Source organism: Tympanuchus pallidicinctus, unplaced genomic scaffold (assembly GCF_026119805.1).
Source record: "Tympanuchus pallidicinctus isolate F22 unplaced genomic scaffold, pur_lepc_1.0 scaffold12, whole genome shotgun sequence".
NCBI classification, from domain to species: domain Eukaryota; kingdom Metazoa; phylum Chordata; class Aves; order Galliformes; family Phasianidae; genus Tympanuchus; species Tympanuchus pallidicinctus.
The window spans coordinates 12,736,178-12,749,663 of record NW_026294637.1 but is presented as its reverse complement, the minus strand read 5'-3'; the positions used below and the strand labels follow the sequence as shown (position 1 = coordinate 12,749,663).

Below are 13,486 nucleotides of genomic sequence, written 5' to 3'. Positions count from 1 at the left end.
GGGGTATTTACAATTGCATACATGAAAAAGACTACAAGGATTGCTTTAAAGCTGTGTTGTTTTTTTTCCCTTAACTTGCAAGATTTTGCTAACATCTGTATTAATACCCAGTGTCTGCTTCTTAGTAGATGTATGGGATGTCAGTGTGAATTTGTCTCTGCAACTTTATTGTAATCAACTGGTCATGGATAAAAAATAAAACATCCTTAATTATTACAGAAAATTTCAAGACCTAGTTTACCTGAAGGAAAAACAGAAACACCAACATATGAAAGAAAATACAATAATTAGCTGCATCTTGGAGTTCAGTTACATAAAATAATATATGCTGTTATTTTTCAGGTAGTTGAATATTTTAATTAGTGTTTTCATAATGTGTTTTTCTACGACAAAAACTTTTGAGTGGCAGTCAAAATGTACTAAAAAAGACACAAAGAATTTAGGTTCTAATTGTCAAAACAGTGCTTAACCTACAAATAAGTCAGAGTTTCTGATAAGTTGTACACAGTGTTAAAAAGATTTTTTTGTGTTATTGTGTATGAATTAACAGCATCGAAAGAGAAAATGGGGAAGAATTATACATTGTATAGTAGTAAATGTTAGTCCTTGGGAATTCATTTTGTTTTGTAGCTGTTACAACTACAGATCTAAGGAAAATAATAATTGCGGGTTTTTAATGTTTGTCTGGGAAAGTAGCTCAAATTGTACATGGCTTTGGGCACATAGTGTGGGCAGACTTAAATATATGTGTATGTATACATTGTTACTCCAGATCCTGTGGCCTGAAGAATCTTACTCCAATTAGTAGTCTTCAACAATTTTAATGCAAATTTAACCTTTAAAAGCTCAGTCAGAACACTGTTTCAGTCATTGTAAATACATTTGTAGTACCTCTTTTTAAAAAGTAAATTAAAAAGTAAATTAAAAAGCAGTTGTGTGCTTTCAGTTTCTCTTCATAAGTTATTTTTCTTCTTAGAAAAGGTTCTCCACTACCCTTCTTTAGTTGTATGCAGAGTACCAAATAATTAGAATTTTATTTTCACTTCTGATACTTAGGAATTGAGACTAAGTGGTTCAGGTATGAGAAGCTAACTCCATCTTTAAACTAAGGGTAAATCATTATAACTGAATGCTATGTACTGCATTTTCCTATCTTTACATTTAATTAGGTAAAATTAACATCAATATGTACACCTGCTCTTTGTTTCCTGTTGAGATTCTTGAGGACTCTGTTAGAAGTTTGAACTTGTTAGGTGCGTTCATGAATCAGAGCTTCTAGTTCAGTTTCCTCAAAAAGAAATTTAGTTTGCACACACCAGAACAGTTCTGTAAACCAAACCAGTGTGTGGGAACAGTTAGGAATTTAGCTCAAGACTTTGCTGTTGGGTCACACCAAAGTAGATGCAGCTATAGTACTGATTTTGTTAGCTGTAAGTACAGTCCACAAACTGAGAGTCTTCATGTGCATACCTTGCAGCTATTGTGTATACAGATACGTAAATGTCACCTGAAGCTGTGTGGTTTCTTTTCTTGCTAAATGGTTTTTTAGGGGTTTAATATGAAATAATAATGCTCTAAAGAACATTAAGTGAATGTCCATTGCAAGGGTCAACAAAGAAAACTTGAGCTAGTAGAGTTTAAAAACAAAACAAAAAACAACAATCAGAACCACCAAAACTGAAAAAGAGACAGAGCACAGCAAGTATGCAGAGCCGATCTTCCTTCAGCTTCTCTTAGTTCCCAGATCTTACATTTTCTATACAATAAGGAAAAATTCCTTTTGATTTCCAAGATTCTCTAGTTTTTGTGGTATTTGTATGCTTTCATTTAGTAGATTCGTCTCTTGGACTCAAAATTGTCTTCTGCAAGTAGCCTTATTCAAAAGTTGGAGTTCATACAGACGGTACAGCAGCTGGTTCATTAATACAGCCCAGTTTTCACAGTCTGTAGCCATGGCTGGTGGCATGCTTGAGAAAATGAGTTTGTTATTTTATTAAACAATAGCCAGGTTTTATATTCTAACTTTTCGCCAAAATCCTTGACGTTTTCATTTTCCACATCTCCTTGGTCTCTTTATTTTTTTTCTACAGCTCTTACACAGTACTGTCTGCATATAGACTGAAAGAGTCTTTCATTCCTAACATTACTTAGAAGTCTCTTTTTTCTTTTTTCAGCTGCTGACTTACTATCAGAACGACTTTTTGAAATTCCGTATGTCATGGGTTTCTTTTTTATTGAGGGGTTGAGTGTGTCACAACTACTGAGTTTTTGCTTATTCATCAGCAGTTGTCAGCAGAGGTAAACTGTTCCATTGGAGGGTTGTTCAATGTAAAGGACCTTACTGATGTGTTCAGCAGTACTAGATCACTATTTTCTCTATATTTGTTGTTGTGGTGGTTATTGCCTTACATAAGCTGAGCAGTTTTATTTTTAAACTCTGTTTTATTGGTATAAGACATTGGGGAGTTTTTTCTTCTGCGTGAGAAATGAATGTAGAAAGTTTTTCTTCCTTCCCATTCCACAGTTCTTGCACTTCACCAAAAATGATTTGATAGCAAAGAGGGCTGGATTTGGTCGAAGTTGGGGTTTGATTGTATGAAGATAAGGGAGATTGTGATGGATTTCCATTTTATGTTAAAGTAGGTTTGTCCTTTCAGAGTTCCTCAGTGTGAATGGTGTGTGAATGTAATCCATCTGCAGTGCCCTGTGTGGAACCATTGTTGTCAGTGCTAATGAGGAATTAGTTATTGCTTTGTTTAAACCCATTTTTGCATACCTGTGTTCAAAAGTTGTCAAGTAAAGCGTATTATTTTGCCTGTTAACTCTCAACTTCAGTTCTCAAAGCTGCTTGTTGAAGAGTAGCAGCTAAAGGTAACATAAACAGTTTCATAGAGTTTATTGGACTTTCATATGAATGCAGTTGTATGTATTTACTAGAATTTCTAAGGCTCTGTATAGCTAAAGTATTTTTCTGGAATAGGTGAGGTAGTTAGGAGCAGATGTGGTAAGGCTAATTATCATCTGTAGCTGCTGGGTAGTGAGCCTAGCTCCTATGCTGGAACTTTGTCTCAAGTTTTTTCTGAATCATTACATTTTATTTCTAGTACTTTGAGTTGGAGGAGAATAATTAATAATAATAATAATTCATAATAATTCAAATTAGAATAGAAAAAAATGTACGTTGGGGAGTATTGTTTATTGTGTTAGCCTAATAGGTGAAAAAAGCATGCATACTTGTCTGTCAGTAGTAGCTAATTCAAGTTGTAATTTGGCAGATAAGTTTATCTCCTGAGTTAATAACTGATTATGAATGAAGAAGTGGTGTCACAGTGAAATAATTGTTACGACTATCTCAGTAGGCAGTAAGAGTTCACCATTTAAGAGTCTTTGTAGTCTCTCACCCCATTTAAAATATTCCTGTGTGGTAAACCTAGGTAGGAAGTTGAATATTCTGGAATTAGCTTCTTTGAGTGAAAGTAAAACTTAAAAACAAACTTCTGAATGTTTGTAGCTTGTAGCACCTGGGCTAGACTTCTGCTGTGCAGTTCAATATCACTTAGCGTGTAGGCGAATGACATTAACTTTTAGTTTGAAAATATATTGTAAAAATTTAATAGCAAGAACCTGGTTATTTCCTGTTCCTTGAACTGCCCATTGCTTAGCAAGTGGGTTTAGCCAGAAATGGTTTCAAGCATATTTAAAATTACTTGAAAAAGGCACAGATGCTTTTTTGATGCATATAATACTTGATGATGCCATCTCTCTTGCATTTCTTATCTGCATATTACCATTCAAATACTATTTGCAACTTTTAGACTCAAACATTACACTGGGATATGTACTTGCTCCAAATTTCATTTCCTATATAGAACTTTCATCTGAAATTCAGCTTGTTCTTCCATGCCCTCTGCCACCTTTCACTGTTTTGGGGTTTTTTTTTGGTCTATTTAACATCACCATTTAGGGCAGTTAGAGCTACTTGTCATTCTGAAGAATCTTGAGTGGGTTTCCAACTATGTTTTTACCAAGCCTAAATCTTCACAGCAAAAAAATGAGCTTCCTCATTGAAATGATGAGAGAAGCCTGATGTTCCTATAACAAATGGAGAGATATCAGAAGGCAGGGTTTTGTCTGTTGGCACATGAATGTGAGCAGTTTGCATACCGCACGTGACTGTTTTTGTCAGTAAAGGTGGCATCTGAAATACTTAGTTGAATCTCTTTGGAGGATTCTCATCCCTCTCGCACTTCCCTTTCCTGATCACTTTACAAAACTGCATGTGGCTTTATTGAAATAATACAAAATTAAACAATAACTATTTTGTATAAATTTTTTGTTGTGTTTTCTGTGTTACTATATAATAAGATTCTCATTTTTCCTTGCATGTATCAACACTGTTCTTTCCTTTTCTCTATCACCATGTGGTTTTACTCTGAAAAGTGACTAAAAATGCTCATTCACCAATTTACTTGTTGAAATACTGCAAATTTCTAGTTGATACTAAATTTTAGATTTGAATTAATTGTAGTTTCCAACAGCTAGCTTTTTTCTTTCTTTACACGTGTTAGCAGTGCAGATTCAGTTTATCAGTACAAAAGTATGAACTGGCTTATTTTTCTTGCACATCATCAACAGAAGTTTTGATTAATTGTATCTGCATTTGCGTCAAAGAGCAGCTTAATGCTGTATTTTTTAAAATTCCACATGAGAAGAAAGAAATAACCTTCATTTCTAGTGACGAAATGCAAGAATTAGAGAATACTAAAGCTGAATATATAAATGGATAAGAAAAATGAATTTAAATTCATGCCGTCTTGCTATGAAAACTTTTAAGAAATAACAAATAGGAAATCTGCAATGCCATTTGGCTGTTACTTTGCAGAGTATAGCCACTTGTTGCTTTATTACAACTTTTAGAAAAATAACATTTTGTTTTTTCAGCAAACAGGAGCTTGATTCTTCAGAGGAAACAAAAGAATGCAATAGAAACCAAAATGAAATTGCGTCAGTTGAAAAGACTGAAGAAAATTCATCATTGTCAGATACAGAAAATGTTCCCAATTTGGAAGTCCATGATAACAGCACGAAGAAATCTTTGCATGAGAAAGGAACATGTTGTGATTCAGATCATAATAAACAATTGGTAGGCGAGAAACAAAAATGTATTCATGGAGAAAGTGAGTTGAAAGCTTCCCAAAGATCAGATGATGTTGTCTTGACTGATCAGACTAAAGTGCAAAACTTGGATAAAATTACACTTTCAGCGATGAATGCAAAGGACTTAAAGCTAACTTTGGGTGAAGATGTTAGTTTTGAGCAGTTCTTGAGAAAAAGAAATGAACCTGAATCAGTTAGTTCAGACATGAGTGAACAAGGCAGTATTCATTTGGAGCCTTTGACTCCGTCAGAGGTACTAGAGCACGAAGCAACTGAAATTCTTCAGAAAGGCAATGTTGCACCTTCATCAAAGCAAGCTGAACAACTCTCTGAACAAACAGACAAGACTTCTCAAGAAGGCAGTCCCAGCAGAATGGAAACAACTGTAAACAAAACAGATGAAAATGAAGCAAGCTGAAATTACATTCATTTCCTTGTGTGTTATATGTAATGATAGGAACACCATGGACCATTCCTGATGAGTGTGCTCATTGATGCTAATGGTTTGGGGGTTTTTTGAAAGGGAAATTTGGCATATGGAGATAAAATATGTATGCACAACTGAATCAAGTAAATTTAGAAAAGGTAGTGTCTTTTTAAGTTTCTCTGCTTGTTTCTTCTCTCGTATATATGAATAAACTGAGTTGAAAGGAGGAAAAAAATCTATTTTTTGTATATGGAATAGATTACTTGCTAGCCAAGAGAAGATTTTAAAAACTCATCTAATGAAGTGGAACTTAGTATGAATTTAGTTCTAATGCTGAAATGAAGCACACTTGTAGCAATGGTTGTTGGTCTGCTGATAGCTGGGTAAACACAAGCTTTGGATTTGGTATCACATTCCTTTCTGTAAAAGCATGTAAACAATTTTATGAATCTATGCACCTCTGTACAGGTGTAATCCTGCCAGACTGTAGACTTGACTTAAACTTTCAGTGAAAGTGAAAATATTACAATAAAATATATATATTTGTGGGGTTTTCAGTATGCAGACTGTGCAGAAATACCAGATGTAATTGTAAAAAGTAGGACATACTGCTAAAAGTACTGTAGCTTTTAGGCTTTTACCATTGTTTTAAATATTCTTAGTGGTAGACCCATAGGAATGGTCTGTAAGGCAAACCAAAGTATGGTTTAATGTAAAAATTGTTTTAAGCAAGAAGGAGAACCCCAAACTGGAAGTACCAGCCGGCATGCATTCTGCCATTTAACAGCTGCTACTTGCTGACTCTTAGAAAAAAGGACACGAGAGCATATACTGTGGGAATGTACAGTTCAATTTCACAAGTTTTTGTAGTCTAAGTTATATTCAAAAAGATAGCTGCTGGGTTTTTTTTTTGTTTGTTTTTTTTTTTATATAGTTAGCAGTTAGATGTAGAAATGAATATGACAGTAGCTTGCTCATACAACTTCCTTGCTCCATTGGAAACATTCAGAATGTGCTTTTGACCTGGTTTTGTTTTTAATGTGTTAAATGTTTTGAACAGCTGTTAAAGCACTGCTGTAAATTATTCCTTTTTTGAGTAAATATTTGCAACAAAATTTTGTCTTTGTGAATAATTTCACTGCTCAGCTTGAAACTTTGGGCATAATATTCCCACCTTCTTATAAAAGATTTGGGAGCAGTTTGCAGGAACAGTTTCATTTCAAAATTGTCATTTTAAAATTGTGAGTTTGCTGCTTAAGTGATTTTTTTTTTGTTTGTTTGTTTTTTGTTTTTAAGAATTAAATGAGCAAGTGCCTATGCATAAGAGTATTTTTCTAGCTGTGTGTTGTGGTTAGATGTGCTGACTTTTCCAGATTACGTGGAAATATTTTTCTGGACCATCAGCATGCAATTGAAGTTCGCTTTGTCCTTCTGTGTTGTCTAGACTTGGCTTCTAAATGAGTCTAATCAGCAACAGCATTAACCTGTAGAGACCATTCTGATGGTTGTTGAAGCCTCTAAATAAACCACATCTCAAAATTGCTTAAGACTCTGAAGAGTCACATGAATTCAATTTTAAATTGCTCCTTAATTTTCATCCATGCAGGTGAAATCTATGCCTTTTTAAAAGAAAAGTGGAATGACTTACGTAGTCACAGCTCTTCTGCTTTAAGAATTCAAAAAAATAAAATAAAAACAGACAAAAAAACTGAGAACAGTAAGTGGCAATATTCTTCTCTCCTTTAAAGTGATACTGAAATTGTTAATTTGAGGTGTTAATAACAAGTCTGTTGTCTTCATGCATGTAGACGTGAGGGAATATAAAATACAGCATCCTAAGAAGGATAGTTCAGAGGAGTAAACCAGCTATGGAACCTCTTGTGTATGTTACTGAAGCAGCTCATGAGTGCATATAAACAAAGAGAAACCTATGATATTTTTAATCTGAACGTTGATTTTACGTGCTAATTAAATATTTTGAAAAATTCATACGTGGTGTTGGAGAAGATTAACTTCAAGTGGAACCAGTTCTATGATACTTGCTTGTAACTTCCTCACATTTGTCTTTTATGCAATTAAATTTTTAAAATATTTGCTATTTTAATGATATTAATTAGGACGAAAACATAGTTTGAATGCCCCATGCTTTTGAGAATATGTGGAAAATGAAACAGACTGGAAAAACCTGAGTATTTGACAAAAACATGTGAATTCTCAGACAATATGTAGAGGGTTGTTCATTTCAGTCTGTGTAGAGAATGCATATACATTACGAGAGTAATGTTAGGTCTAAAACCATCCAGATGTTGAACATCTGAAATAGCACCCCTTCCAAATGGAGCAAGAGAGTACTAGATAGTTTTTGTAGCAAGACCATCAGGCTGTTTGAACAGACCATTAAATTATGTAATGAAAGCAGTGGTATGCTGTTTTTGTGAAGAACTAAAAATGTATTTGTTTTTCTTATCTGAAGAAATCTGTTATCTTAACACTGCAGGAAATTGCATAATTATGAAAATTAATCTCTTTCCTGTATTCTGTTTGGTTCTTAGAGCAAAGCTAAATAGATGCTTTTGGCTTAAGTCAAAGATAATTTACACTGACTGCATTTGAGTTATTTGTATGTAACTGCACATAACTTACTTTTTTGTTTCTGTGTCGTGAAAGGTTTTTCTTATTTTGCAGCCATCATCAGTTCTTTCTCTGTGCCATCTTTCTTTTTGAACTTAGGAGAACATTTGAGCTCAAGTTTACATTGCCTTGCAAAAAAAATTAAATTCAATTTAATTCTCGATGTCCATATTGGAATATATGTTTCACTTCTGCAGAGATTAACAATATTTACTGGAATTATAATTTCATATTGGATATGTAATTTACTATTTTTGAAAAAGATACATGCCATGTGCACATTAGCTTTGTTTCTGTTCGGTTGAAAACTACTGAAAATCAGTAGCTTATGGTCATTTGGTGCTTCCTCAAGTGCAGCGAATGCTTCAGTTTGTCTTGCACAGTTTGGGCAAAAAAATACTGCTTTTCCACTAATTTTAGAGGATTGTAGACAAATTCCTATTGTTTGGGGGGTTGGAGGTTCATGATCCTTGAGGTTACTTCCAACCCTGGCCATTCTGTGATTCAGGGGGAGAAAGCGTTGCCAGAAGAACAGGCACGGAGTACCCAACAGCAGCAGATTGTGAAGCTGTTGGATGGTGAGTCTATTCACTTTTTATGTCTGGGTCTCCAGAGATGTTACAGGTTCTGTATATTTTGATCAACTGTTGTCACCAAAGTTAGAATTTTTAAGTATGGCCTTTGCATCTTTCAGTGTAAAGGCTTTAAAAGGTGTAATACAACGCTATTTGCTTGCATGAAATGCAGTATAAATGCTTGCATTTATAGCAGTAAACAAATTCTCAGTATTTGGTTTATTGCATATTGCAGCATCTTACTGCAGAAGTTACAGAAGACTAATTCTAAATATGATTCTGAATTCAAATGCTATTTGCGTAGGATTTCTAAAGATTAAAAACTTGTCTACAACCCTGGAAAATGTTAATCTCTCACACTTTAATCTTTATTTACTTCATATATGAAATCTCATTACTACGTAAATCTGAGACAGAATGGAGGGATGTGAGACGTAGCTTAATTAGGAAAATTTCAGGCCCAAAGGAAACTTCCAGTAAAAACTGAAGCTGGTGGAAGGACAGGAAGTCGTAACCATGCCGAACTGTTACTGCACGTGCGCAAATTTTGCTTTGCACAAACATGCTCGCATTTATAGGCAACTATAGTGAAAACAACTGGGTTTCATTTTCCCTGATGTAGATGAAGAAAGAAAAAAGAAAGCTCTTCTTTTGATTGTTAAAAAGAAGGTAGGTTTCGGCAACAGTCCTTATACTCTTTAGAGCAAAAACTTTTGTACAGCATTGTAAAACCACCACTGTACTCTATTTAGATGTTCTGTTAATCTAAGCGTGCTCTTGGTTAGGTGAGCCAACCATTGAAGGGAAGTTGGGTTCCATCTCTACTGTCTGTGTGGGTAAGTTTGATCAGTCAGATTGAGCTCAGGAGGCTACTAAAGAACTCTGGAAAACATTTCTGTCTTTTTGAGAATTATGTCTCTAAAAACTCTAACGAGGCTTGTGCATTTCTGTCAGGAGAAAGCTGACCCTTCCAAGTGTTGTTGCCAGTAGACACTCTGAACAGGTAAGAGAAAATGTATTCCTTGTTGAAATTAAACTGAAACAGAATTCTGCATGAAAGCCAATGTCTCTTCCTTAACTGTGAGATAGTACTGAGTGATTTAATTGCACATGGAAATTGGTGTTTGGCATTGGTGTCTTTAAAGCTGTTAAGCTGTGACCTCTTACTCCTGTTTGTATTCTGGCAGTAAAAAATGTATCTTCTGTCTTCTCACATCATACGTAGTTTATATTAATGTATTTGTTATCCAGTGTTTGCGTGCTCCTTAGAAATCCGTTGTTTGAGAGGGGTTACAATCCACTTGCACTTCTGTGAGTGCTTCTTGATTGTATCTCTTACATCGTTTTGTATGTGACCATTCAATTCTGTGAAATAAAGAGATGGAGGAGGAACAGTGATAAAGTACTTTAAAAGTTGTTCTCCTACTTCTCGCAGGATAGTAGGTAAAAATATATCCACCCTGAACTTCAGCCTCTGTGCAGTAACAGTTGTATTCTCTTTTTTTGTAGGTGGTGCTAAGGCTGCTAGGAATTTTTACTGAACAGAATCTCCAGAGAAAATACAAAGCAGCAAATGCTTGGTCTGTCAAGATGCCTCATTGCAATAAAAGATCAATAAGAAGCTACAGTATGGAAACTTTACTGTGAGTGGAATACAGAATACATGGGGAAAATTACTTCTGCTTTCAGTGTTTTAGTTATTTTAAGTAGAAGTCTCCCAGAAGAAACTGGGAGAAACTGATCCCAGATTAGATTCTGTGAAGCTTCTGACAAAACTGTTATCAGTGGTTTCATAGCACAAAGAAAGTTGATGTGAATGTAGTCTGATTTCTTGGGTATAATGTACACCAATTAGGTAAAGATCAGTGATCGATAAAGTCACTTATTCTGAAATCAGATAATTCCTGTCTGTCGAGCTGAATATATTTCACTGCCAAATCTTCTGGGTAGGTGAAAAGTGCTTTCTACATCTCATCCATGGCTATGTTAGACTATCTGCCTTTTATTTAATATGCTGAAAAAAATAGAGTTGAAAACTACATTTGTTGGAGACCATATTAAGCCAATACTGACTTCTTTATTTGTACAGCACCTAGAATTTTAGAGATCCTATAAACAGCAGTTTCACTTGCATGGCATTCTCCTAATGTAGGAAATGGACTTTCACTCCTGTGCTTTTCACACAACCGTATCTTTATTTCTCTGCCTTCAGTTTAAGAATGTGTATAGTTGTGTGTAATCAATTTAACAAAGCTGAGATATCAAACCAAGGAGGTTTAGAAAGAAAAAATAGTTCTAGGTTATAGAGTTAATATTCACCAATTTCATGGGAGCTCTCTTAATACCCCACCCTCCTGAATACTCTGCAAGATCACTTCCAAGCTCAGGAATGTACTGAGCCTCACTGGAGAAAGAATTTTTATTTTGTTGATGGCTGACAATCCAGGGAACCAACATTCAAAGGTATAGATATTAAAAAAGAAAGGCAAGGAAAAAGAAATCTTATCTCACTCACTGCAACAGTAGTTAGAATACTAATTGTACAGCACATAATCAGACTTTCCTATACAGTGCCCAGTGGAAGCTCTAGAGGACGTTACTGAAGCTGAAAACAAGTGAACGAAAAGCAGATTAAAACATGTGAATTTCAAAGCAGCATCCTTTAAAATTCCAGTGGGTTCTGTGTCAGATGCTTGTATTTTTCCATTCATATCATCAGCAAGATTTATGTTACAGGTTGTGCATGACTAGAAGAACTAACATGTAAAAGCAGATCAAAGAAAATTACAGAATAACTTTATTCGCACATAACTGTGCTAATAAACTTAATTCACTAGGAACATGGATGTCTAAGATTCCCAATGCATGTACTGAGTTTGAACAAAGATGTTCAAGAGCCGTTCTGCAGATTGCAGAAAGCCTCTGTCTCTGTGTGTGCTGTTAAGGTGAAGCAGACAAGCCATTACTATGGTGTAGAGGGATGGCTACAGTAGATGCCTATCTTACTAATCTTTGCACGCTTTCATAGGCTGTTAGAATATGAGGTGGGGTAAATGAGTTTGCAAGGTTAACCAGCTGCATTTGTGAAATGGAGATACGTTTAACTGGATGCAATTTCAGATGTGAGAGCTCGTGTCCCTACAGGCAATCCAAGCAATGATTTCTCCTATTACCACAGGAACAAGAGGGTTTTCTTTTTTTAACAACACAATATATTTTTCAAAGTATGACCGAAAATCTGGATTGAACTCTCTAAGGCTCAACTAACTCAGTAATGAGCTAAGACTGTTTGGTATGCAGTAGCTGTACTGATGATTGCGTCTGTAACTGCAGCAACAATATAGAGCAAAATTGAAAATAGGAGTAATTGGACCACCTTCAGGCTTTGAAAAGCTCTTTGCAAAAGAGTAGAGACAGCAACTGTAAAATATTCTGATTTTCCTAAACTTGTATTCAAGAGTCTTGTTGTCAATGAAACATGATAGGTTTATTAAATATGCTATGGAATACTGTATGAGAAGGTTGCTCATCCCATACAATTTTTCTCCTTAATTTCAGCTGTATGTATGCTACTGCAGCTTCAGAACATCTGGGTACAGCAGTTTTTTTCTTTTCTGCACCTGCAAGTGTAAGTACACACATAAACAAAAAAGAAATTAAATCTTTCACAGAGCCAGAGAGAGTGGAAAAAAAAAACCACAAAAAAACCACCAACCAGTAAGCCATGAAGCTCAGGGGAGCAGTATGACAAGTGCTGAGCTGTAAACAAGCTTGAGAGGGATTTAATTCTTATGACAAGCGCCAGTGGTAGCATCTCACATGGACTCAGCATATGCACACATTTCAGAGGAGGAATCACAGAGGACTTAATGCAAATGTAAAAAAGCTTAGAGCACAGCAGCCTGTGCTGCTCTAAAAATAACCTCACAAATCAGGATGAGCTAGGGTTGTAATTATCTTGATTTTTCAGAATTTTGCTTGTAAGAGAGTTTCTGGTTTACACTCATACTGTGATTAGACTTTATAACCCAAACTGCAAATGGTTTGGGGCATGGATTTTGTTATAGGACAAGTATAAGACCTAATTAGGTGGTATTTTAAGGGTGATAGTAGAACATAAAGGCTGAGTAACAGCTTCTGTACTCAGTTTTAAAGAAGCTTATTTTAGGTCGGAAGCTTTTTGTTGCTGTTGTTTGTGAAGGAAGGAGAACTGAGATGTAATTTGGTATCCAGATTAAATTTTAAAAGCATCTAACGCACCCTTGTTCCCTAATTACAGTCATGTCTTTTCTCTTTCAAATATGCTTATAACTACCTTGTTACTTCAACAGCATTCTGAAAAGTACAGGCTGTAAACCATAACCCGCAGTCTGTATGCAGGCAGATTTCCCCACGGCAGTTGATCAGTTTGTGCTGCAAGACACAGCCAGTTTTCACATAACCTTCAGGCAGGTTTGAGATGAGTAGCATGCTCCCTGTGCTCCAGCTGCTACACAGCCTTGACTCATTTACAAAAACAGAGCTGTGCTCTATTCACCTTAGATCTTCAATCAAGCTGTTTTCACAGATTCAGGGAGTTGTAGAGGTTGGAAGGGACCTCTGGAGATCATCTAGTCCAACCCCTTGGTAAAGCAGCTTCCTTGCAGTAAGTTTATTTTCTGCTTTCCTCAGTCTTCCATTAATTAGATTAAGTTTA

General features: G+C 35.4%; 2 protein-coding genes across 11 annotated transcripts in view; both read left to right on the top strand.

Moving 5' to 3' along the window:
- Positions 1-13,486, top strand: part of ZNF280D (zinc finger protein 280D) — a 56,291-nt gene that overhangs the window by 37,536 nt on the left and 5,269 nt on the right. For 4 of the 10 annotated variants that reach the window (XM_052672687.1, XM_052672684.1, XM_052672685.1 and 1 more), the window contains one exon: positions 4,942-8,382. The exons of 3 other annotated variants lie outside the window; for them this stretch is intronic. In XM_052672687.1, coding sequence (XP_052528647.1) covers positions 4,942-5,575 — 634 coding nt within the window. In that variant the 3' untranslated portion in view covers positions 5,576-8,382. Of the gene's footprint in view, positions 1-4,941; positions 8,383-13,486 lie in introns of those variants that run through there. 3 more of the 10 variants (XR_008203947.1, XM_052672688.1, XM_052672690.1) reach the window with 3 other exon arrangements.
- MNS1 (meiosis specific nuclear structural 1) overlaps positions 8,983-13,486 on the top strand; it is a 27,090-nt gene continuing 22,586 nt past the window's right edge. The window contains exons 1-2 of the mRNA XM_052672693.1: positions 8,983-9,793; positions 10,300-10,433. Of these exons, the coding sequence (XP_052528653.1) occupies positions 10,381-10,433 (53 nt within the window). The 5' untranslated portion in view covers positions 8,983-9,793; positions 10,300-10,380. The remainder of the gene's footprint in view (positions 9,794-10,299; positions 10,434-13,486) is intronic.